This window comes from Symsagittifera roscoffensis, chromosome 4 (genome assembly GCF_963678635.1).
Source record: "Symsagittifera roscoffensis chromosome 4, txSymRosc1.1, whole genome shotgun sequence".
In the NCBI taxonomy this organism is placed as follows: domain Eukaryota; kingdom Metazoa; phylum Xenacoelomorpha; order Acoela; family Convolutidae; genus Symsagittifera; species Symsagittifera roscoffensis.
In genome coordinates, this window is record NC_087065.1 from 323,161 (window position 1) to 351,019 (window position 27,859).

Consider the following 27,859-nt stretch of genomic DNA (forward strand, 5'->3'; position numbering starts at 1 on the left):
GGCAATATAAAAAAGGTCCAAAGAGGATTATTTTTGTAAAGCATAGCTTCAGTTGAAACTAGAAACAGAATCGGTCATTTTGCAAATCAAGTACCTGAATCAAGAAAACAAAAACTAACTAAAATCAAAACTGAGCTCAATTTTATGGCTGATACGACAGAAACTTTTGTTGAAGCTAATGAGTAATATGAACCAGGCATCGAAAACATCAGAAAAAACATTAATCATATATTCAGTGGTAGTGACGAAAAACATCATCTCAATTTACAATTAACAAGCCAAGCCTATGAGTAAAAAAACGGTGCATCTTCTAAAGAAAAATTATTTGAAAATAAAGTAAAGAGTTTTTCCATTCAGATCTTGTAACTAATAAACAAAGGAACACCTGAAGCAAAAAAAAGAACTCAGAGAATAAGATACTTGTTTTAATCAATCAAAACCAAGATGATTTGTTAATCGAGCTAACACATTCAATTGATACAAATCTCAGTTAAAAAACCCTTGATAGTGACAAAACCTCAGTTCATTGCAGAATCTGGCAATATAAAAAAAGGTCCAAACAGGATTATTTTTGTTAAGCATAGCTTGAGTGGAAACTAGAAACAGAATCGGTCACTTTGCAAATCAAGTAGCTGAATCAAGAAAACAAAAACTAACTAAAATCAAAACTGAGCTCAATTTTATGGCTGATACGACAGAAACTTTTGTTGAAGCTAATGAGTAATATGAACCAGGCATCGAAAACATCAGAAAAAACAGTAATCATATATTCAGTGGTAGTGACGAAAAACATCATCTCAATTTACAATTAACAAGCCAAGCCTATGAGTAAAAAAACGGTGCATCTTCTAAAGAAAAATTATTTGAAAATAAAGTAAAGAGTTTTTCCATTCAGATCTTGTAACTAATAAACAAAGGAACACCTGAAGCAAAAAAAAGAACTCAGAGAATAAGATACTTGTTTTAATCAATCAAAACCAAGATGATTTGTTAATCGAGCTAACACATTCAATTGATACAAATCTCAGTTAAAAAACCCTTGATAGTGACAAAACCTCAGTTCATTGCAGAATCTGGCAATATAAAAAAAGGTCCAAACAGGATTATTTTTGTTAAGCATAGCTTGAGTGGACACTTGAAACAGAATCGAACGCTTTGCAAATCGAGTACCGGAACCCGGAAAACAAAAACGAACCAAAATCAAACCTGAGCTCAATTTTATGGCTGATACGACAGACTTTTGTTGAAGCTAATGAATAACATGAACCAGGCATCGAAAACATCAGAAAAGAATGGTAATCATATATTCAGTGGTAGTGACGAAAAACATCATCTCAATTTACAATTAACAAGCCAAGCCTATAAGTAAAAAAACAGTGCATCCTCGAAAGAAAAATTATTTGAAAATAAAGTAAAGAGTTTTTCCATTCAAATCTTTTAACTAACGAACAGAGGAACACCTGAAGCAAAAAAAAGAACTCAGAGAATAAGAAACTTGTTTTAATCAAAACCAAGATGATTTGTAAATCGAGCTAACACATTCAATTGATACAAATCTCAGTTAAAAAACCCTTGATAGTGACAAAACCTCAATTCATTGCAGAATCTGGCAATATAAAAAAGGTCCAAACAGGATTATTTTTGTTAAGCATAGCTTGAGTGGAAACTAGAAACAGAATCGGTCACTTTGCAAATCAAGTAGCTGAATCAAGAAAACAAAAACTAACTAAAATCAAAACTGAGCTCAATTTTATGGCTGATACGACAGAAACTTTTGTTGAAACTAAAGAGTAATATGAACCAGGCATCGAAAACATCAGAAAAAAAGTAATCATATATTCAGTGGTGGTGACGAAAAACATCATATCAATTAAAAAATTAACAAGCCAAGCCTATAAGTAAAAAAACAGTGCATCCTCGAAAGAAAAATTATTTGAAAAAAAAGTAAAGAGTTTTTCCATTCAAATCTTTTAACTAACGATCAGAGGAACACCTGAAGCAAAGAAAAAGAACTCAGAGAATAAGAAACTTGTTTTAATCAATCAAAACCAAGATGATTTGTTAATCGAGCTAACACATTCAATTGATACAAATCTGTTAGAAAACCCTTGATAGTGACAAAACCTCAGTTCATTGCAGAATCTGGCAATATAAAAAAAGGTCCAAACAGGATTATTTCTGTTAAGCATAGCTTGAGTGGACACTAGAAAAAGAATCGAACGCTTTGCAAATCGAGTACCGGAATCCGGAAAACAAAAACGAACCAAAATCAAACCTGAGCTCAATTTTATGGCTGATACGACAAACTTTTGTTGAAGCTAATGAATAACATGAACCAGGCATCGAAAACATCAGAAAAGAATGGTAATCATATATTCAGTGGTAGTGACGAAAAACATCATCTCAATTTACAATTAACAAGCCAAGCCTATAAGTAAAAAAAACAGTGCATCCTCGAAAGAAAAATTATTTGAAAATAAGGTAAAGAGTTTTTCCATTCAAATCTTTTAACTAACGAACAGAGGAACACCTGAAGCAAAAAAAAGAACTCAGAGAATAAGAAACTTGTTTTAATCAATCAAAACCAAGATGATTTGTTAATCGAGCTAACACATTCAATTGATACAAATCTCAGTTAAAAAACCCTTGATAGTGACAAAACCTCAGTTCATTGCAGAATCTGGCAATATAAAAAAGGTCCAAAGAGGATTATTTTTGTTAAGCATAGCTTGAGTGGAAACTAGAAACAGAATCGGTCACTTTGCAAATCAAGCACCTGAATCAAGAAAACAAAAACTAACTAAAATCAAAACTGAGCTGAATTTTATGGCTGATACGACAGAAACTTTTGTTGAAACTAAAGAGTAATATGAACCAGGCATCGAAAACATCAGAAAAAATTAATCATATATTCAGTGGTAGTGACGAAAAACATCATATCAATTAAAAAATTAACAAGCCAAGCCTATAAGTAGAAAAAACAGTGCATCCTCGAAAGAAAAATTATTTGAAAAAAAAAGTAAAGAGTTTTTCCATTCAAATCTTTTAACTAACGATCAGAGGAACACCTGAAGCAAAGAAAAAGAACTCAGAGAATAGGAAACTTGTTTTAACCAATCAAAACCAAGATGATTTGTTAATCGAGCTAACACATTCAATTGATACAAATCTCAGTTAGAAAACCCTTGATAGTGACAAAACCTCAGTTCATTGCAGAATCTGGCAATATAAAAAAAGGTCCAAAGAGGATTATTTTTGTTAAGCATAGCTTGAGTGGAAACTAGAAACAGAATCGGTCATTTTGCAAATCAAGTACCTGAATCAAGAAAACAAAAACTAACTAAAATCAAAACTGAGCTCAATTTTATGGCTGATACGACAGAAACTTTTGTTGAAGCTAATGAGTAATATGAACCAGGCATCGAAAACATCAGAAAAAACAGTAATCATATATTCAGTGGTAGTGACGAAAAACATCATCTCAATTTACAATTAACAAGCAAAGCCTATGAGTAAAAAAACGGTGCATCTACTAAAGAAAAATTATTTGAAAATAAAGTAAAGTTTTTCTATTCAGATCTTGTAACTAATAAACAAAGGAACACCTGAAGCAAAAAAAAAAGAACTCAGAGAATAAGATACTTGTTTTAATCAATCAAAACCAAGATGATTTGTTAATCGAGCTAACACATTCAATTGATACAAATCTCAGTTAAAAAACCCTTGATAGTGACAAAACCTCAGTTCATTGCAGAATCTGGCAATATAAAAAAAGGTCCAAACAAGATTATTTTTGTTAAGCATAGCTTGAGTGGACACTTGAAACAGAATCGAACGCTTTGCAAATCGAGTACCGGAATCCGGAAAACAAAAACGAACCAAAATCAAACCTGAGCTCAATTTTATGGCTGATACGACAGACTTTTGTTGAAGCTAATGAATAACATGAACCAGGCATCGAAAACATCAGAAAAGAATGGTAATCATATATTCAGTGGTAGTGACGAAAAACATCATCTCAATTTACAATTAACAAGCCAAGCCTATAAGTAAAAAAACAGTGCATCCTCGAAAGAAAAATTATTTGAAAATAAAGTAAAGAGTTTTTCCATTCAAATCTTTTAACTAACGAACAGAGGAACACCTGAAGCAAAAAAAGAACTCAGAGAATAAGAAACTTGTTTTAATCAAAACCCTTGATAGTGACAAAACCTCAATTCATTGCAGAATCTGGCAATATAAAAAAGGTCCAAAGAGGATTATTTTTGTTAAGCATAGCTTGAGTGGAAACTAGAAACAGAATCGGTCACTTTGCAAATCAAGTAGCTGAATCAAGAAAACAAAAACTAACTAAAATCAAAACTGAGCTCAATTTTATGGCTGATACGACAGAAACTTTTGTTGAAACTAAAGAGTAATATGAACCAGGCATCGAAAACATCAGAAAAAAAGTAATCATATATTCAGTGGTAGTGACGAAAAACATCATATCAATTAAAAAATTAACAAGCCAAGCCTATAAGTAAAAAAACAGTGCATCCTCGAAAGAAAAATTATTTTAAAAAAAAAGTAAAGAGTTTTTCCATTCAAATCTTTTAACTAACGATCAGAGGAACACCTGAAGCAAAGAAAAAGAACTCAGAGAATAAGAAACTTGTTTTAATCAATCAAAACCAAGATGATTTGTTAATCGAGCTAACACATTCAATTGATACAAATCTCAGTTAGAAAACCCTTGATAGTGACAAAACCTCAGTTCAATGCAGAATCTGGCAAAATAAAAAAGGTCCAAAGAGGATTATTTTTGTTAAGCATAGCTTGAGTGGAAAATAGAAACAGAATCGGTCATTTTGCAAATCAAGTACCTGAATCAAGAAAACAAAAACTAACTAAAATCAAAACTGAGCTCAATTTTATGGCTGATACGACAGAAACTTTTGTTGAAGCTAAAGAGTAATATGAACCAGGCATCGAAAACATCAGAAAAAAAGTGATCATTTATTCAGTGGTAGTGACGAAAAACATCATCTCAATTTACAATTAACAAGCCAAGCCTATGAGTAAAAAAACAGTGCATCTTCTAAAGAAAAATTATTTGAAAATAAAGTAAAGAGTTTTTCCATTCAGACCTTGTAACTAATAAACAAAGGAACACCTGAAGCAAAAAAAAAGAACTCAGAGAATAAGATACTTGTTTTAATCAATCAAAACCAAGATGATTTGTTAATCGAACTAACACATTCAATTGATACAAATATCAGTTAAAAACCCTTGATAGTGACAAAACCTCAGTTCATTGCAGAATCTGGCGATATAAAAAAAGGTCCAACGAGGATTATTTTTGTTACGCATAGCTTGAGTGGACACTAGAAACAGAATCGGACACTTTGCAAATCGAGTACCAGAATCCGGAAAACAAAAACGAACCAAAATCAAACCTGAGCTCAATTTTATGACTGATACGATAGGAACTTTTGTTGAAGCTAATGAATAACATGAACCAGGCATCGAAAACGTCAGAATAAAATGGTAACCATATATTCAGTGGCAGTGACGAAAAACATCATCTAAATTTACAATTAACAAAGCCAAGCCTATCAGTAAAAAAAAACAGTGCAACCTCGAAAGAAACATCGCTTAAAATTAAGTAAAGAATTTTTCCATTAACATCTTGTACTTAACCAAAAAACGAACACCTGAAGCAAAATAAACCAGAATAAAATATTTCGTTTTAATTAATCAAACCAAGATGATTTTCAAGTCGAGCAAACACACTCAACGTATACAAAACTCAGTTAAAAAACCCTTGATAGTGCCAAAACCTCCGTTCATTGCAGAATTAAGCAGATGAAATCAAGAGCCCCAAAACAGAATTATTTTTGTTGAGCATAGCTTGAGTGGAAACTAGAAACAGAATCGGACACTTAGCAAATCAAGTACCTGAATCCAGAAAACAAAAACGAACCAAAATCAAAACTGAGCTCAATTTTATGGCTGCTACGACTGAAACTTTTGTTGAAGCTAATGAGTAATATGAACCAGGCATCAAAAAAATCAGAATAAAATGGTAATCATATAATCAGTGGTAGTGACGAAAAACATCATCTCAATTTACAATTATCAAGCCAAGATTATAAAAAAAGTGCGTCCTCGAAAGAAAAATTATTTGAAAAAAAAGTTAAGAGGTTTTCCATTCAAATCTTGTAACTAATGAACAAAGGAACACCTGAAGCAAAAAAACTCAGAGAATAAGATACTTCGTTTTAATCAATCAAAACCAAGATGATTTGTTAATCGAGCTAACACATTCAATTGATACAAATCTCAGTTAAAAAACCCTTGATAGTGACAAAACCTGTTCATTGCAGAATCTGACAATATAAAAAAAGGTCCAAAGAGTATTATTTTTGTTAAGCATAGCTTGAGTGGACACTAGAAACCGAATCGGACACTTTGCAAATCGAGTACCAGAATCCGGAAAACAAAAACGAACCAAAATCAAACCTGAGCTCAATTTTATGGCTGATACGAAAAACTTTTGTTGAAGCTAATGAATAACATGAACCAGGCATCGAAAACATCAGAATAAAATGGTAATCATATATTCAGTGGTAGTGACGAAAAACATCATCTCAATTTACAATTAACAAGCCAAGCCTATAAGTAAAAAAACAGTGCATCCTCGAAAGAAAAACTAATTGAAAATATAGTAAAGAGTTTTTCCATTCAAATCTTGTAACTAACGAACAGAGGAACACCTGATGCAAAAAAAAGAACTCAGAGAATAAGATACTTGTTTTAACCAATCAAAACCAAGATGATTTGTTAATCGAGCTAGCACATTCAATTGATACAAATCTCAGTTAAAAAACCCTTGATAGTGACAAAACCTCAGTTCATTGCAGAATCTGGCAATATAAAAAAAGGTCCAAAGAGGATTATTTTTGTTAAGCATAGCTTGAGTGGAAACTAGAAACAGAATCGGACACTTTGCAAATCGAATACCAGAATCCGGAAAACAAAAACGAACCAAAATCAAAACTTAGTTGAATTTTATGGCTGATAAAAACCTTTTGTTGAACAGAATGAGTAATATGATCAAGGCATCAAAAACATCAGAATAGATGGGTAATCATATATTCAGTGGTAGTGACGAAAAACATAAGTTCAATTCTAAAATTAGAAGCCAAGTCCAGAAAGCAACAAAACAGTAAAACATAAATTTTTTCATCGAATGAACGATTGACTTCGTTTGCGCTCTGGTGAAACCATAACAGAGAGTTTTTTTTATCGCAGCTACACAAGATCAAATAACTAGCAGTTTATAGTGTATGGAAAAGCGGCTTACCGTATAATCACCGGAAGAGCGGAGAAATCAAAATTGATTTAATGTAACCTCCACAAGTGTTAAAGAAATATAAGAAACAAAGAGAAGCAGAATTATTTCAGTTAACTTATCCGTGAAAATGATATCACGCAAACGTGTTCAACTCAAACAAAAGTCAAAATAACTGGGTCGCACTTATAATCAGTGACTCTTTTCACTGGGAAATCTGATGATTAAAATTTATTTTTGAAATAAGAATCACGTTGTTCGCCATTCAAAGTCCCTTTTTTTTTACAAAAAGGACTTTATTTGAAACTAAGTAATTGTAGATACAAAAATGAGGGTGAGTAGATACAAAATGAGGGTGAGAAAAACAAGGGTGCTCCTCAAAATGCTCACCTGTATTGTGTGCAGTGGAAGCTGTGCGCGTGTACATAGAGAGAATGTGCACGACTAGCTCCTTCACTCGTGTCGCCTTCATCTTCAACTTCACTCTATCGCCACCTCTGACCTTGGAGCAGACTACAGACTGCAGAGTCATCACCGCTTCAACCACTCTCAGATCTCGGAAGGGGATCTCATTGGACGACATCAGCTTCCCAATCATCAGCTTCATTATCTCCAACACAGCAACCGCAAAATCCACACACTGCGTTGTTATTGCTTCAGGTAACTTTGAGTTCAACTGATGGGACCTCCAGATGAAGGAGGAGTTTTGAACAACTGCCGAATTCACCAGGCGCAGTAGAATGTCGTATCCTGATGCTTCAAAAAGGTTTATCAACGCAGCCAAGTTTGCTTGCGGCTCACGCTCCTCATCCACAGTTGGCTTCTTTAGAAGCCGGAGAATGACGCGTAAACACGATATCATCCCTGCAATACATGTTGATCAACAATACAGAGATCTCGGTGCAGTACAGCTTGTGGCATAGAGACAAATCTGCACTAGGCAGATTTAATTAACAAAAACGTGGAATAGAGCTCAAAACAGAACAAAAACAACAAGGGGCGAAATTTAAACCTGAAAGAATTGCAATTAAATCTTACACTCTTTTCCAATTTCCCCACGCTTGAATTTCAGTTTTGAAAAAGTAACTACGCGTTTTCATAATGTAATGAAAATTTGCATGGTGAACAAACTAACTATTTTTCACTGTTCTTCATACCTTTCATCGTAAACGCATTCAGCCATAATAACACGTAAGACAACTGAAAAAATTGAAAATTTGAAATATGGGGAGAAAGTGGAAAAGAGTCATATTAAAACTGTACATGGCCACAGAAGGAATCGATCCCAGCGCTTGTTCATCAAACCGCGATACCTGCAAACCGCCACATCTTGAAGCCGAAATAACCTCAGAATTTCGCACACGGGCGATGCTGCTCTTCGCAAACACTAGCGTGAACACGGCAAAAAAGCAGCTCTATAAAGTGGAACAGGCTGATAAGCCTCGGATTAGTATAAGTTCGGCCAAGTATCGGATTCGATACTGCTCCCTAGATCTTTTAAGAAAAATGTCGGCAAACCGAACAATCTGAAAACTCACCGAGCAGCAACAATTGATCCGAGAGCAAAACTTTGAGCTATAAAGTTTTGAAACCCGGTATTTCTCGGCCCTCCACCCTCTCTTAAAGCACAAAAGATGAAAACATATATCCCTTTATAAATGACGCAATATTAGTCCACTATGACAATTATTGGCAGCCAATAGCATGTAAGCCAATACTATTTATCCACACAACAAATATCAGAGAAAAAACAAAGCTAACCAAAAAACTGAATGATTCAACGTTGTTTTTTCAACATTCTAATTTTGAAGAAAAACATCAAGTTCAAGCTTCAAATTTCTTTATGATTGGCACTAATTTGATGGAAACACAATTAAAGCACACTGAATCAACATTTCAGTTGATTTTTTTTAAAAAGCCAACTTCCAGCCGCGAAAAAATCAAATTTCGTGAGAAAGACGTTGTCCTGAAGAAAAAAAGAAGCCAAAAAACTCATATACTTAGCAAAGCATGAAGGAAAATATACGAAGTCAGGGTTGGTTTTTTCAAAAGTTACAGTTAAAAAAATTGACCTTAAGTCCTTAAGTTACAATGAAAAACGGCGCCAAGAGAGTCAATAAAACTTCAAAATTTTAGAGAGTCAATAAAACTTCATATCTATTTTCAAAAGAAGTACTTTTACATCAAAAGTAAACACTGAGGCGAAGCTGCGCTTCGCAAGCACTAGCGAAAAGACGACAAAAGCAGCTTTTTAAACATAGATACAAGACTCGAATTAGTTAAAATTCGGCTACGTCTCGGATTCGAATATACGACCTACTGCGACCAAGAGATTTTGAGTCTCACGCACTACCCACTCAGCTACGGACACTTAATTTAAGACATACACTAGCCACAAATACAGCAGAGAACAGATGTTCTGCTAATTTCAATGCTACATTAGGTTAGAAAAAAACGTTGGTACTAACACACTAACGCTCGCAAGCAGGCTAGTGTGAACAACGAAAAGCCAAATTTTAGTGTGAGCAACTTTTAAGACATTTACCTTGCCGAAAAACAAATCACCACGACCTAATAAGTGTATTCGTTATAATCAGCGACATAATTACTAAATTACAACAAAAGTCAAGACTGTTTAGGATGATTAGGATAATTTAAGAAGACACAATTGGCCGGAATATTTTGTGAAAGCCAGCAACAAACAAGTAATCTAATGATTCAGAGGTTCTGTTAGACAAGTTGAAGCCTGAAAAAAGTAGAGCGTAAACAATCATCCGTTCAATTTCAAAGAGCAAATGTGATTGAACAGTTCAGAGTGGTTCAGCAGAAAGTATCATAACCTGGTGCCTCGAGGACAAATCTGGCGCCAAACTGCTCCAGCCGATGCTTCATGAAATACACCAGCTGTTCCACATGTGCGATTCCGATTTCAGTCAGCTGTTTCAGACTCTCCTCCTCCTCCTCCTTTTTCATCTTCTTCTGACTGGTTGCAGCTGCATGCTTAAGAGCAATCTGCACATCCCGCATTGGTTCCAGCCACTTGCACAGTTCCCTCATTCTGTGACACGAAATGCCATCAAGACACGATCTCGCGCCCTCTTCCTTTCCTCTGCACGACTCAGTCCAGCCGAGAATCGGAGGCGCTTCTTCTACTTCAGGCAACTGCAGCAGTCTGAAACGAGCAGTAATCACTAAAACAAAACGTCGTCCTTTTCTCAATATCAAATTTTTCATACTTTCACAGCAGCTTAATGAAAAACAGAAAAATTCTATCATGAACAAAAACCTCAGAACAAAACCTCAAACGAAAAAAAAAACTTGGCCGAATATTAGGAATTGAAGCTCATGCATTGAAAGTAAAACATTAAAAACGCGAATTTTGAAGCTGTTGCTATCACGGATGATATGTTGGAAAGCGAGGTGTTGTGGTTGTTGTTATTGTTGTGACTTACATGAGCGCCCATGTCTCCACGTGTGACTCATCCGTCTCAGCCGCCCTCTGCAGAACAGTGGTGGCCAACAGAACCACATGGTCCACCTCAGTGCCTGTACCACTCTGCTCCACTTTAGTCTGCTGCTGGCCTTCGAAGGTCACTGACCTCCTAGTGGCTTTGGACTGTTCTGCTGCTGCTGCAGCTGTGTCCGAGTGGGGGGATCTTTGCTGCTGCTGCACGTGCGACACCAACAAGTGCGAGATGAACTTGAGAGAGTCGGTCTGTCTGAGCACGATAGCCACTGTTTCCGCGTCTAAAACACACTCATACAACCATATAAAACATCAATACAACATACCACACACAACAATCGTTTGAGCCGGTAATAGTTTTAGAAAAAAAACGGCTGTTACGCTAGACGAAAAAGCACCGAAACTTCCGCCGGCCACAGTTTGACATAAAACATAGAGGCGAAGCTGCACTTCGCAAACACTTCCGAGAACACGACCAAAAAGCAGCTCTATCAAGTGAAATAAAAAAAGTAGAAATAAGCCTCGATTAGCAAAAACTCGGCTACCTGTAGGATTACAATCTGAGACCTACTGCAATCAAGAGATTTTGAGTCTCACGCAATATCCACTCAGCCACGCAAGCTTAAAAACCGACAAACACTAGTCACGAATAAAGCAGCTACATATGCTAACAATTTCCAATAGACTCAATTTTGCGATAGATAATTTGGAATATCAAAAACTGAAGGCATCCACACTAACTTTGCATGTAACAAATCGCAAGGCATAAAGCCACATTATGTAAAAATTATGCATTTCAAAAAATTGCGAGATATATAGAGTTAGAAAGTTTCTGAAATCGAGTTTTTATTATTCTGATCTTGTTTGAAACAAATAGCTTTTTTCGGTTCATTTGATGAATCAAAAATGCATCAACCGTGCTAATTCATTACTATTCGAATGTCAGAGCACATGCTATTTTTGATCGACTCTAAATATAAAGAATAACAAAAACTCATTTCGACCTACATGAGATTCTTAACTGCGTTTATCAAAGCGAACGAAAAGAATAATGAAAAATTTTGCATTGCGATCAGGGAGCAAAAATGCCTAAATAACAGCTACACGATGTTAAGACTTGCCTTCACGCAAAAGAGTGTAGATGCGCTCTAGGACAACTTTCGTCTTCTCCACTGTCGCCTTCTCTCTGTCTCTCAGCTTGCAGCTTTTCAACTCATCCACCACTTCTGTCGTCTAAAACAATTACATACTGTTCACTGGGAATCCCAAAGTGCTATTTCTGACAAAAGCAACTGGAAGAGCTGCATGTAAAATAATGCCCATGCTTGTTACATATTGTTGCGAAGTTGTATCATTGATTTACAATTTAACTGCAATTATGCATTATGGGACAAAAAAGAGACCGATGAGGTTCTAACTTTGATGGCGCTGATCAGCTGAGCTGCCATTCTCTTCTGTCCCTCATCCCGATCTACATCCCAACCCACTCCACGCCCCTCCTCATTGCCCTGCTCTGTGCCACCAAGGAGGCCCTGGACACAACCCTTGACTGCATCCCCGTTGTGCACTAGAAAGGCCCTTCCCTCGTTGGACTGCAGCAGCCAGTCTAGTAGCCTTAACAGAGTAGCCACTAGCTTACTGCACGACTGGTTCAACGGACTCGCCAACAGCAGCTGCATCTGGTCTAGCAGACCTCTCTCACTAATCAGACGGAACATGAAGCCATCATAGGCACGTGGCTCCAGTTTCTTCACTCCCTCTGGAACTCTGATCTGATTGTGGGCATAGCTTTCTAGCGCTTCCAGAAGAGCAGCGAATGCGTTCGATACTCCCTCGGCGTCGATCAGCATGAGCGAGTCAGAGGCGCAGCTTCTCATCTTCCTCGACACCTCAATGCTCTGCTTGTGACACAGATGAACACACTCGTAGATGTTGATCTTGTGCGCAATCACTGAGATGGCGTGGTTGATCCTCGTGCATTTGGAGCAGTTCAGAATTTCCAGCATTTTCACAAATCCATTCGATGCCAGAAGTGTTTTGATTCCAAGCGAACAACTGCACAATGCATCAATCGCTGCAATATTGAATTACTAGCATTAGTTGCAGTTAATTAGTTTTTACTCCTCATATCTGCATCATAACTTAAAACTTAAAGCTGGTTTTAAGGATGCCTGATTAATCTGGGGTGTTACCTTCTAGAGCAAACAGTTTCATAGTTGAGACCATTAGCGGCTGGCTGACAAGGAGAAACAAGCTGTCCAACACCTGGGACGACTGAAACAGGTTACTAATGACATAATCATAGAAGCTTGCAATCAGCGAAACACAGACAACAGACAGTTGGAAACGCACAAAACAACTCAAGCATAACTTCGATTGAACTGTTCTCAATATTTCCCAACTTCAGAACTTTGAAGAAAAAAGCACCTCGGTCTTTACTTTCCAAGCACCTTTTATGATTGACACTTTTTTATACAAAAACTGGCCTAATGAGAGAAAAATGGAACGATAGGCAAGGGTAATTTTTGGGAGAAAATTTGAATTCGACCCCCTTAGCACCAAAACGGGTCAGCATTTAGTACTACTTTGGGACAACCTTTTTCGGCCGGCCGCTCTAAGAATTTTTCTTAAGGTGCCAATATATACTTATGTTGGTGAGCGCGCCAGTAAAACACGATTTTGTAACCGACCTAAAAAGCTTTCTCAAAAATTTTTTTCTCAGAAATTTTTTTCTCTGATTCAAAAATATACACACCAGAATTTTATACATTTACAAAATCATTGACCAGAGGGGACACTAAATGGATCTTTTGGTCGCTGGATAGTGTCCTAAAGTTTCTAACCACTATGTATAATTGTAGCATAGATTAGCACAATAATTAACACACGTAAAATTGCTTCATGATTATGATTTTAAGCTTTCATTAAAGTAACAATGAATTCAACACCGGTTATGGAATCTTTTTAGGCAGTCATTTGGTACCATTAAAACCCCATAAATGATCATTTCCCAGCCCAACCGCCGAAAAAAATGCATCAAATAGACATGTTTATGCAACCTTTTTCATAACAGTTAATAAAAAGTAGGGTTAGAAAATTCGTACTTTGAAATCACGCATCTATTTTTTTCACCATTTAAGTACCATTTTTGGCCGTACCATTCAGTACCAATTTTGGCCGACCGACCCGAAAACCTTTAAAGGCGCCAAAATAGACTAATGTTGGAGAGCGTGCCTAAAAAACGCAATTTAGCAGCCAAAACTTTCAAAAAACATCCCAAAAACGGCTTTTTGGCCATTTATCTAGCCAATCGTCTGCAGCGCAGAGAACTTCCTTGGAATAGGGTATTTATGGTGCTTTGTAATGGATCGGACTTAGTCGACCTAAAAAAATTAGCAAAATCCGCCCTGAAAAAATCAGTGCCGTTTTTCGAGAGGTAAGTCTATTTTTTATAATAATTCTTTTCACAAAAAGGCGCAGCTGCACTTCGCAAACAAGCAAAAACCGCCATGAAGTAGCTTCAAAAGGGCAAAAAATAGGAAAAATTAGTTTTGAAAAATACAAACGATCTGAACGGGATTCAAACCTCAGTCCTTGGGCACTGAAGTACTAAATTCAACTGACGTACAGCTTTGTGCCGCTGGAGCTTGCGGAAACCAAAAAATAGCAATTAAAAATGTAGAGAACACATGCTACCTAACTGCCAATAATATGCAATAAATGTGTCACCAAAATGAGCGCTTTTATTTAAAAGTTTGAGTGTAAAAATGCCATAAATAACACCACGCTCGCTTTATCAAAAATGAGGCACGTCAGCTGTATACTTTCATATACTCTACAAAAAAAATTCTTATATTTTGAACTATTCTATTTCAATTAATTAGATCAACTTTCCTGAGAGGCAGAGTCTTCATTTTGGAAATTATTGCAAACAGTATTCATAGACAAAAACACAGTGAAATGAGAATTATTGAATACTCGTTCAAGCCTTTTTAAAGACCTTTCAAAGGCTTCCAACAGAAATTTTACACTAATAATGTAAATGAATTATTACAATGACTTTTTAGGCTCTTGGAAATTGATTTGAAAACGTTACAGCAATGAAACCAACATCCATAAAAAACTAGACTAAAATAGCATGTTTTCTGAAAAACAGATCTAACAGGAACACAAAACCTAGTAACTGTTCTAGAAAAAAACACTACCTAAATAGACGATAAATCAATTTATACATTAGCATGTGAAAAACCATTAATTTTATCAGGTCAATTATTATGCCGGGTATTCAACAATACCCGAAGGATAAACATAGCCAACAGACAGTTTAAAAAAAGGTAATGAACGCAACAAACAGAAAATGGCAGTTGGGAAAGAGAAATGAACGTAAGGAAAGAGAAAAACAAATGACTTAATTTTTGAAAAAAAACTTCAATTTTTTTAATTATTAAAATTAAATAGCCATTTGAATTTCACGCACAATTTATGATTCGTGCTTTTTCGACAAAATCAAGCCAATTTGAAAAAACTGGATCAATGGGTGAACTTTTTATTTCGCTGATAATTAGATCTTTTTTGAAAACGACAAATCGATCACGTTTTTGTGCAATTAACAATTTTGATGTTCGATAGTGAAGATTGGCTGCCTTAGGAAAAGCACTCAAAAAGAAAAGTCGAACCGGAAAATCTAACTTAAGCGTGAACAAATTTTCAGTTTTTTTCCTGAAAAAAAATCAGTAAGATTTTCATCTCTAAGACAGTTTAACTCACCAAAAACATTTTAAAAAGTCACCACAAAGACAGTTTAAATAATCAAAACCACCCAGACAGTTAAAAAACTCGATTTTTTGAAACTCAAAGAAAAAACATCTGGCCTTAAGAATCGTTGACCTACAAAAACAAAACTAAATGAGCTGAACTTAAAAATAAACCAAAAATCGAAACGCGAATTATCAAATTCGAGCTTGAACAAAACGAAAGACTTTCTTTCTCAGAAAAAGGATTGAAAAATCAGTTTAGAGCATGCTATGTAACGCGTTTTTGATAGAAAAAAAACTCGGAGTCAGCAAAGCGACTGATATGCTCAGTGACTTGACCCTGAACTTTCAAAGAATTCAAAAACACGGAGTCAAAGCTGCGCTTTGCAAACACTTCCGAGAACACGATCAAAAAGCAGCTCTATCAAGTGAAATAAGAAAAAGTAGAAATAAGCATCGAATTTGTAAAAACTCGGTTACATGTAGGATTCGAACTACTGGATTGTGTAGGACTCGACCTACTGCAATCAAGAGATTTTGAGTCTCACGCACTATCCACTCAAGCTTAACAAACGACAAACACTAGTCACAAAAAAGCAGCTACATATGCCTCGAATTTGAACATATGCTAATAAATTGCCAATGCCATTCAGTAAATACAAATAGACTCAATTTGCCAGTAATAAATAGGAATAAAATAAACTATAGGCACGCACACTAATTTTGCATGAAAAAAATCGCAAAGCATAAATCCATATTATTTTTTTTTACAAAATATGCATTTCAAAAAATTGAGAGATATATTGAGTTAGAAAATTTCTGAAATCGAGTTTTCATCATTGTTATGCTGTTTGAAACAAATCACTTTTTTCGGTTCATTTCATGAATTAAAATTGCATCAACTGTATTAACTAATTACTATTCGAATGTCAAAACACATGCTATGAAAACCCTAAAAAAGTGGCCCAAAAAGGTCACCAAAATTTGCGACTTAGGTTGGGAACAAAGAAGGTTCGTACTAATACACTCGCCTCACAAGTGTAAAAACTAACTTCGTCACCCACGAATTTCGTCCTAGGGTACGCAAAATCTAGCTCTGAAGACAAAAAGGAGCTTCGAAAACGGAAAAACCAAACAAACAGGTACGATTGATTCGCCATCTGAGTAGTTTTCGAGAAAAAAAAAGTTTCCAAAAAACGATCAAAAACGCAAATTTGACTTTTACAAAACTTATAACTATTTTTCTGTTACAATTCCCAAACCCCTTTTTCGATTGATACTTTACATCCAGATTTCGGAGGGTGGTTTTCGAGCAGAGCCGAAAAATTTCACATAAACGGTCCAAATGCCAAACAATGGCTATTTTGAGGCCACAACATTTTTCTACAAAATTAGGGCGAAGCGGCTGATGCAGAAGAGATCCCCGCTACCTGTTCTTTCTATTGAAACATTAATTTCCGATTTGGCTGAGAATTCTCGAAGAAAAAAACTATTTACGGTACTTGAATAAAAATACTAAAACGCACCCGAGGACAAATTCCTCGCCATTTTCAATGGCCGGAAAAATAATTCGGTGAACGAACTAACACTGGACTCAATAAATTCACCGATGTGTTGAGTTTAAATTTGATGAGCTGACGGTTAATGTTGGTAGCAGCAGTGGTGGTGGTAGCAGTAGTGACTTACGAGAAGCAGTTTTACGCACTCGTAGTCGACCAGTGCGAGCATGGAGATGAGTCGACATCCCACTTTGATCTGACGCACGTTGAAGCCTATCTTCTGACTCAGGGCCCTCTCCCACTCGATCGCCAAACACGCATTGCCCACAATCAAGTGCAGCAGCTCTAGAATGAATCAGAATGCAGTGCAGTCGCCTGATAATACTTCATTGATGCTCATTCAATCCAAAACAGCCAACAGGCAGTTGCGAAAGTGTCGATTAACAAGGAAACCAAAACTGATTGTTTTTTTTCGAATATGGAAAGTCTAAGACCTAGAAAATTCGTACTTATGTCAATGATGAGCGTAATTTACCTTCCTTCTGGCAAATTAATTAGAATTGAACTTGAATACATATCAAAGTTGAAATAAAAGATTAAGTTTGAGCAAAGTATATACTAAATTTGAGGGGGAAGCGCGCAGAAAAACAAAACATTTTAGTGGCTGTTTTTTTTTCGAAAGATTTTCTGCGGCGCAGAAAATTTGGTCAAAATTGGGTCTTTATAGTGATTTGTGAGAACTCGGAAAATCAATTCGGTCGACCTAAAAAAAGCTCGATAAAATTTCGAATATTTTTTGAAAATCCGCCCCCCCCCCCCTCGAGAAAACAACATTTTTGAATCTTTTACATCAGAATTTTGGACAGCCATCCAGTTTTGGCCTCAGAATACTGAAATTTTTTTCGACTTCACGATTTTTCTCGCGTATGAAGAAATTCGGCCGGATTTTTCGACACATTCTTTCGGGATTCTTCTTCCTTTTTTTTCCTTTTTCAGGGTTAAATAGCCAACAGATACTTGGAAAACATTCAATGAACGCAAGTAAACAGAAAAAAATGACTTTAGAGGGAAAAGAGATGGACGTCGAACTTCTTGAACAATTTATGATTGACACTTTTTTTATGAAAAAAAAACATTTGTTTTCAAATGGACATCACAGCGTGAGACTTGAAAAAAAGTAGGCTTAGTTTGCAAGCTTGCCACTCTTTGAAGAAGACGCTCTCAATATTCTGTTGCCTGGTAGTTTGTTTGCTGGCTACGGTATGAGATGCAAGCATATCTGTCTCGGACACTCTGAAACTTTAAATCTTCTCATTTCAACAACACCTCGTCAGAGCGATCAGTGACGTACCCTTTTCAATTAGGTGCAAAAAACCCTGGCAAAGGCATTGATCGATAAAAAACTCATTCACTATATGGGCAAATATGGCCTGAGAGTGAAGAGAGACTAGTTGTAAGGTGAGCCAATGCAGAGATATATGACTGCAGATTACTTGTGAGCAGATAGTGTATAGTGCAATAATGGAGTGTATTACGTTTGAAGAGTTGTTGGTGGTGGTGTTTGAGCTGACTCAGTCCCTGGAGAGCGGCCTCGTAGAGGGACTCCAGTCGCACCACCCACTCGCCCCCCTCCGACTCCTCAAGTCCCTTGCACTTCTGCATCTCCCCAACCACATGAGTCAACTGCTTGTCTAAACACCCACCCACCCACTCACTGCCAATTACACTATCCAAATGACGTTCAAACCCGCCTTCTTTAAACTCATTTAAACGAATCCTTTCCATTTCTTTCACATCTTCATCAAAACCAGTGTTGCAATCATTCTAATCAGTTTGCATATTCGAATAGAACTCCAATATTCCCAGGAACTTCATTTTTTTGCTCAAAAAAAGTGTTCGAGTCAACTCTGCCTGTCAATTACCACTGCAATTGTCAATTCAGATGTGAGTTAATCAAATTATTGCCCATGAATCCGTCATCTTTCAGTTCTAAAGGGCTGGACATTTAAATAAACAAAAATTTAACGGATCCTGGATATGATCCCACAAAGTAATCATTTTTCTAATGATCATCACTCCCCCCTCACACACACACACACACACACACACACACACACACACACACACACACCCTGTACTTTCACATTACTCTATCACACCAACATTAATATATCTTAGCACTCATAATATTTGCCATTAATTTGCAGTAGTCAACTTAAAACGACGCTTTTATACCTCAAGCATCCAACTTTGGTCAATTTTAACACAAAGTACCCATATGCCAACAATTACGCCGAGAGGAAACTTTTACCGGATAGAAACCTTTTATCCATTGGGTTCGAGTTATAGGGCGTTATCTACTGTGGTGAATCAATAAAATTTTGCTACAAATTTAATCTCGTGGCTGGTTTCCTGAATAGTTCAATTAGTTGTCTCTTCTCTTCACTTTACTTCACTTCACTTACGTTTTGTCTCGTCGAACACACTGCGATTGATTTTGTCTGCGACATACAACTGGGGTGGCTTGAAGTGCTTCAACTGACGACCCATACAATTGGCAGCAGATGAGCTCAATGAGGAGTACTCCTTGCCCCCCACGTGGTCTACAGCAGCAGCAGACAAGGATGAGGATGAAGAAGAGGACGCCCACTTGTCCATCACACTCTGCAGTATGCGCTCCTCCTGCTGCTCCAGCACAGTCTGCTGTTCCAGAAACTTCTGCTGTTCAGCTATTGCTACTGTGTGCTGCTGCTGTTGGTGGCAAGAGGAAGAATCTTCAGTCAGGTAGGTAGTGTTGTCTTCGTCTGAGGCCTCATCAAAATCTTCCTGCATCAAAAGAACTGAGAGGCCAAGCGTAACTTCGCACCATCTGCGGTGCCCAATATTAAATTTCAAAAAAGAAATATCTTTGAAAAAGTTAGTTATTTCTCGAAACTTAAAAAAAAATCCAGGATAAAACAACATCCTTGTACTAAAAACAGAAAAATTCCCCAAATGAACCTACAAACAATTTAACAATTGAAGAAAAGCAATCAAACAAGTTCAGAGCAAAAATTATATAACGAATCTGTGAACAGATTGCAAAAATCATAACATAATCTTCCTATTTGGGGAAATGAGATTATTGTTTCATGAATGACAAACAAAAAGGGGAAGCAGACCATACTGTCATATTTGATCATTACCAAAAGGCAAATCCGACCGAAAGAAAACACTTGACTTCATTCAAGATGCTAATCGTTATTTCGGCATCGAACAACAAAAATAATTACGGGAACTTGAACTGTAGATAAAATTGGACAAATTCTACCAAAATTACAATTGTCTTCCTTGCTACATTGCTACGCTTCAATGACTTAAGACTATCGATAAATTTGGACGGTAGTAAAAGTGTTCTCTATTCTAAAATCCTCGATACTTATTGAAATTTCGGCAGTTAATTGCAAACATGTGCTTGAGCTCGTAGAACTATAAGAAGTTTCGATGATTGATATTTTGATCACAAAAATAACCAAGTTTGAGTAAAATTGATAATCAAATAGTTCTTTTCTGCTGAAGAACCTATAGATCCAAATCCACTTTTGATATTGAGCAAAGCCAACAACCATGATTATGATAAAATTACCCAGTTTGAAAAAACTGTATCACAAGGTAAATTTCAAGTTTCACTGGAAAATCTGATATTTAATTACCTTTTCGAAGCAAGAATTTGATCTCATTTTTCGTGACTTTTACATTTTTGCTCCTCGATAGAAGAAGAAGAATTTATTTCTCCATAAGTTATAACAAACAACATCAGCATATAACAAACATACATTTACTAGAAAAGGAAAAACTAAACCAACATTATGAGCACCAGATTTTGGAGTGGATAGGCAAAGAGCACGAGAATGCCCACTTAGAATCTACCCATTAAGCATATCAATAAAAAAACTTAAAGATTTTTTTTTATTTATTAGTTTTAAAATTTATTTTAAATTAATATTAAAAATTTCTCGAAAACAACAAGGATTTGAGATTTCAAACTTTCAGCCCTGATTTGGAAGCTAAGTATACTTGTCTAACAGCATTATAAAAAATGGGTAAAAATTTCAAATTCATGAAAAAAGTATCAAGAACTTTTCGAAAAATTATAAAAATTGCGACATCTCGAAAACTACAAGGATTTGAGACGACAATTTTTTCAGCCAAGTCTCGCAAGCTCAGTGCAATTGCTGAACACCATTTTACTAAATGGTCACAAAATTCAAACGTTTGAAAATTTATTTTTGTAAATTTCAAAGTATCAAGAACTTTTCGAAAAAATTATAAAAATAGTGATATCTCGAAAATTACAAGAATTGAAGCGGTCATATTTTCAGCCGAGATTCGCAACCCTATAACTAGTATCTGGTATAAATTGACCAATTGGTTTGAATTATCATAAAGTAATATTTTTTTGCAATCTGAAAATAACTTATTGAAAATGTAACTTACCAAATCGTTGCTTCCTATTATAAAATGATCTTCAAACTTTTTAACAAAGCAACATTTTTCATTTTTAGTCAATTTTCAAGATTTGGGGGCATTATATTAATTTCACTCATCATTTTAAGCAATTTTGCAACTCTGCTGGTTAGCGAAGATAATTTGCTCTGTTTTGAAGAAAGGAGAAACAAATTTGGACTGTTTAAATTTTCGTGTATTATATGAAAAACGTTTCAGCAAAAAACGAATGGAGAAAATTTGTTGAATGGCGTTGATTAATCGATCAAAAACTGAATTTAACCAATTCGTAAACATAAAGCTCATGTACTGTTAGAATTTTGTTAATTGAAAAACATTGCATTATAATATCATACTTAATTTCGAAGTAAATCATTCCAATGATTTTAAGTCGAGAAATTGTAATTTTATTTAACAATGGTAAACTTGTTCCTCCTTAAACCGTAAGCCATTTTTTATTGGTTTTACGTTTGCCTGATAGTATTCAAATAGAACCGATGTCGGAACAAAATGACGCATTTTTGAAATTACGCCATAATGGCGTCCTAATTTAGTTTTAACAATTTGAATGTTCTGGTTAAGCGACAACTGATTAGCGATATCTACTCCAAGGTAATTATAAGCTGCCCTTGATTCGAACGTTTTTTAAATAAACTCGATATTATGATTAGAAGCACGTCTATTAAAACTTATTAGCGTAGTTTTGTACATTTAGTGTTAATTTATTGGAACATAGCCAGTAGGAAATATTTGTTCAATCCAGAATGAATATCTGTGAAATCTTTGTTAATAGTGCTAATCATTGAAATTTGCATTTTCGCAGGATATGTTTTTATCATCTGCAGATAGGAAAACGCAGGACTTCTACACTGCTTGATGCAAGTCATTTATATCAATAGGAAAAAGAAGAGGGCCAAGAACAGATCCCCGAGGGACACCTGTAGAAACATTTAACAAATCCGATGTACAATTATTAACTTTCACACATTGATACCTGTCTGTCACATAATTTTCGAGCCATTGATAACAGTTTCCTCGAACGTCATATCGTTCTATAATTTTTTGAGAAGAATTTGGTCAATTGTATCAAAGGCCTTTTTTAAATCGACAAAAAAAAAACATTTAATATTTGTATCAACTCCCAACCGATGGCGTGCAGTCATTTCTGCTAAAGCGTCGATTGTGCAAAATTTTACTTGATATCCAAATTGTTTATCATACAGTAATTTTTTCAATTATTTTACTACAGCTATTCAACAGTAAAAAAGGCGGTACTTATTAATTTCTAATTTTGTATCACCCCTATGCAATGATTACACTTTCGCATACTTAAGCTTTTGGGGAAACTTCCCCACAAAAAATGAGAGGTTTGTTATAAAAGTTAAATAAGGGGCTGTAACGAAGTCTGACTTTTTCAGTAAAATATTACTTATTTCATCAATTCCACAGGTTTGTTTCGATTTTAAATTCTTAATAACGTTTATAACCTCACTGAACGTGCAATTAAAAACATTCTTCGATTGACTAGCATTGTTAACTTCAACAACTGGCTCAGTAGGCTCACTGGTAAGAGCTAACCTAGAGCCTTTTGGCGAAAAATAATCATTGAAGGCGTTAGATAATAAACAAGGATCCGATAAACTGTTGCCATCGACAGGCAGCGAAGCCAAATTCTCAGCTTCTGGGCTTCTCCCATTTGTTTAATTTAGAAACTGAAATACTTCTAAGCATTTATTAAGTTTATGATAGAAATAGTGTTTTTTTTGTAACTCTTATAGGCTTTTCGCCCTTTCGACGTTGCTCTATAAACTTATTTTTCTTACTGGCATTCAATTTATCGGATTTCCGTGACTTGTATAACATGTTCTTTTTATTCATGGCATTTTTCAATCCTTTATGAAACCAGGGCGCATTGTTTTTTGATTTTGGGATACATTTTTTTTGATGGAGCAAACAAATTTAACGAGTCAAGAAAACAAACTTCAAATTTATCGTACGCATCATTAATTCTCTCATCGTTGACCAGATTCGACAACTCTAATTTCTCTTTCAAAACGAATACGAAACAGTTCATTTTTTTCTTTATTAAGAAATGACATATCTCGGTATGAATAGAACGATTCTTCAGATTTTGATATGAAAGGTGCAGTCAGAATTATCGGATAGTGGTCGGAAAAGCAATCATTTTCGAGAACTGTTAGGATTGCATTTTCTCAATTGCTTGTCAAAAAATAGTCTATTCATGTTTCATAAGCATCAATATTTCGACTCACTTAGAAAAAAAGGAAACCATTGCATGTTATCATATCTAGATATATCTAGATAATCTCGCTTTAGATTTTTTTTTAATTGTCTCTATATTTAAAACACCTGTTACAATCATCGGTAATTTGCGTTGGGCAAAATGTTCAAGTTCTTTAGCCAGTATTTCGATAAACAGTTGTTTGTCGTATCTAGGTGGTGCATATGCTGCCAATATTATAGCTTTCTTGCCATTGAACTCCACAAGAACTGAGACAGATTCAGGTAATTCCGAATCCAACTGATCAATTAGATTAACTTTATTACCTAGTTGTATCATGGTATCTATGTATGAAAACCTTCAATCTTAATTTATGATATCGTCTATTTCATTTAACTGAGTTTCAGTTAGCCAAAGTATTTTGAGTGGAGACTCGAGACTACTTAGAAGTGCTAGTGCTTCTAAATCTACTTGATGCTTTTTTAGAAATAGTACATTAGATAACAGAGCAGTAAAACTAGCACAACACATATTAATTTGAATTTGAATTTCAATTGATTCATGATCCTTCCTGTCCATTGGAAATCCAAAAAAAAAACAACATTGAAGCAGTTCATCGCACTCTCAACAATGTAATTCAAAAAATGTCCACCTTTGTAGTATAGCCGAGTAACTTTATATATTTTTGATCACTCTTCCACACAAAAAAAAATTGTTCCCTCTTTTGTCCATGTTGACTGAATTCTTTCGTCACACTTCATCATCTTCATGAAATTGAACTTAGCAGTACTCAGATCTTCGAAATGTTTACCAACCTTGAATTTTTCGGTGTTTCTTAGGTTCCTTTTTTTGCAGCAGATGAATCTTTTTGATACGCCTGGCAAATCGAACTACTACTGGTTTCTCTCTGGTCGTTCTTGATGGCAACCTATGAGCAATGGATATGTCGTTTTCAACAATTTGCGCCTCTAGTGCATCACCAATATCTACAACTTTCTTTATTGTTGTTTCCATCTTTTCTCTGCGCCCTTCCTCAGTGATCGTTTCAACGAGGCCAATAATCTATACATTATCCATTCGATTATTATTCTCCAATAACTCTGCCTCTGAAAGCGTTTTTAGAGTAAATTTATTCTCGTGCATCTTAAGCTGCTCTTTACCAACGCCATTATTTCTTCTTTAAATTTTGTCACTCGCCCTTTATTGCCGAATCAAGAGTATTAAACTATCAAAAATGGTTAAAAAATGTAGTTTTTAAAGTTTTTTTTTCTGTGGTCACTTACTACTATCTTACTACAAATACTAATAGACAAATTCCGAAACAAAAGTCTTTTTCTCAAAAAAGGTTCATAGGATTGTTCTAATATTTTGCATGCGGCCATAAATTGACGAGATAATGGCAGCTTGTTAATGCCACTTTTTGATGGTTTTATTTATAGGACCATTTTCTCCACTTTTTGAGTTAACCAAAAAGGTGTTTTTTCGACTTTTCTCAAAATGGGTTATTTTAATGGCTTTGATCATGAAAAACATTCTAAACAGGTTCATAAAGTGTGGCCAAGTGAATGTATTAGATTGGAACAACTTGTTTTGAGTTTTTGAAAAAAATTGATTTTTCACCTTTCTGACTCAACATTTTTTTATCAAAGAAATAAAATTGATCAAAAGTGAGAAAAAGTGAGTTTTGATGGCATATTTGAGCTTGCCATAATCAATTTAATAGGTATAGAGAATTAAATTATCGAAAATGGTTAAAAATTGTGGTTTTAACAAGTTTTTTCTGCGGTCACCTACTACTATATAACTACAAATACTAATAGCCAAATTCCCAAAAAAAGTCTCGTTCTCAGAAATGGCCTTCACGATTGTTCTAGATTTTTGCATGCGACCCTTAATTGACACGCAAATTATACCTTATAAAGGTCACTTTTCGATCCTATAAGTTTGACAACCACTTTACCCGATTATTCCATTTCTTTTAGTTCACCAAAAAGGTGTTTTTTCGACTTTTCTCAAAATGGGTATTTTCTACCGCTACGGTCATGAGTATCATTCTGAACAGATTCAAAAAGTGTAGATTAGTTTATTAATTTGATTGGAACATCTTCTTTTGCCTTTTTGACAAAAAAAAAGGTTTTTCACGTTTCTGACTCAACTTTTTTTGATTAGAATTTTTTTTTTCAAAAGTACTAAAAACTGAGTTTTGATGACCTATTTGAACTCCCCATAGTCGATTTAGCAGGCAAAGAGTTTTTAGTTTCCAAAATAAGATAAAATTTTAGATTTTACAATTTTTTCAAATTGGATCTTTTAAAGGCTACTACAAATACTGGGATTTTTTTAAGAAGTTTCAATAATTTCATAAATCTCATGCGCGAGATTGATCTTATTTTTTCCATGCGGCACTAAACTGCTCTTTGAACCATCATGGAGTGTTGAACAGCAAAACTGACCAGAATTGACGACGGGTTCATTATTGTTACATTTTTGCTTTAATCTTTATGCGATGCTCCTTGGGACACTTGTGGTCGCATGTGGGGAGCATCCGAAACGACAAACCGAGAAGAAAATAAATTCAAGCTGTTAATTTTCTTACTTCACCTTGTTTTACGTTTGCCTGATAGTATTCAAATAGAACCGATGTCGGAACAAAATGACGCATTTTTGAAATTACGCCATAATGGCGTCCTAATTTAGTTTTAACAATTTGAATGTTCTGGTTAAGCGACAACTGATTAGCGATATCTACTCCAAGGTAATTATAAGCTGCCCTTGATTCGAACGTTTTTTAAAGAAACTCGATATTATGATTAGAAGCACGTCTATTAAAACTTATTAGCGTAGTTTTGTACATTTAGTGTTAATTTATTGGAACATAGCCAGTAGGAAATATTTGTTCAATCCAGAATGAATATCTGTGAAATCTTTGTTAATAGTGCTAATCATTGAAATTTGCATTTTCGCAGGATATGTTTTTATCATCTGCAGATAGGAAGACGCAGGACTTCTACACTGCTTGATGCAAGTCATTTATATCAATAGGAAAAAGAAGAGGGCCAAGAACAGATCCCCGAGGGACACCTGTAGAAACATTTAACAAATCCGATGTACAATTATTATTTTTCACACATTGATACCTGTCTGTCACATAATTTTCGAGCCATTGATAACAGTTTCCTCGAACGTCATATCGTTCTATAATTTTTTGAGAAGAATTTGGTCAATTGTATCAAAGGCCTTTTTTAAATCGACAAAAAAAAAACATTTAATATTTGTATCAACTCCCAACCGATGGCGTGCAGTCATTTCTGCTAAAGCGTCGATTGTGCAAAATTTTACTTGATATCCAAATTGTTTATCATACAGTAATTTTTTCAATTATTTTACTACAGCTATTCAACAGTAAAAAAAGGCGGTACTTATTAATTTCTAATTTTGTATCACCCCTATGCAATGATTACACTTTCGCATACTTAAGCTTTTGGGGAAACTTCCCCACAAAAAATGAGAGGTTTGTTATAAAAGTTAAATAAGGGGCTGTAACGAAGTCTGACTTTTTCAGTAAAATATTACTTATTTCATCAATTCCACAGGTTTGTTTCGATTTTAAATTCTTAATAACGTTTATAACCTCACTGAACGTGCAATTAAAAACATTCTTCGATTGACTAGCATTGTTAACTTCAACAACTGGCTCAGTAGGCTCACTGGTAAGAGCTAACCTAGAGCCTTTTGGCGAAAAATAATCATTGAAGGCGTTAGATAATAAACAAGGATCCGATAAACTGTTGCCATCGACAGGCAGCGAAGCCAAATTCTCAGCTTCTGTGCTTCTCCCATTTGTTTAATTTAGAAACTGAAATGCTTCTAAGCATTTATTAAGTTTATGATAGAAATAGCGTTTTTTTGTAACTCTTATAGGCTTTTCGCCCTTTCGACGTTGCTCTATAAACTTATTTTTCTTACTGGCATTCAATTTATCGGATTTCCGTGACTTGTATAACATGTTCTTTTTATTCATGGCATTTTTCAATCCTTTATGAAACCAGGGCGCATTGTTTTTTGATTTTGGGATAC

The 27,859-nt window shown here is 35.2% G+C and overlaps 1 protein-coding gene across 1 annotated transcript in view; it reads right to left on the reverse strand.

The window, feature by feature from the left end:
- The window catches only part of LOC134843729 (protein virilizer homolog), a 550,828-nt gene that overhangs the window by 123,622 nt on the left and 399,347 nt on the right, over positions 1–27,859 (reverse strand). Inside the window, exons 9-17 of the mRNA XM_063859975.1 lie at positions 19,521–19,881; positions 18,591–18,746; positions 17,243–17,400; positions 12,995–13,076; positions 12,221–12,876; positions 11,924–12,035; positions 10,789–11,083; positions 10,177–10,508; positions 7,727–8,200 (exon numbers count right to left, since the gene is read on the reverse strand). Coding sequence (XP_063716045.1) covers positions 7,727–8,200; positions 10,177–10,508; positions 10,789–11,083; positions 11,924–12,035; positions 12,221–12,876; positions 12,995–13,076; positions 17,243–17,400; positions 18,591–18,746; positions 19,521–19,881 — 2,626 coding nt within the window. The remainder of the gene's footprint in view (positions 1–7,726; positions 8,201–10,176; positions 10,509–10,788; positions 11,084–11,923; positions 12,036–12,220; positions 12,877–12,994; positions 13,077–17,242; positions 17,401–18,590; positions 18,747–19,520; positions 19,882–27,859) is intronic.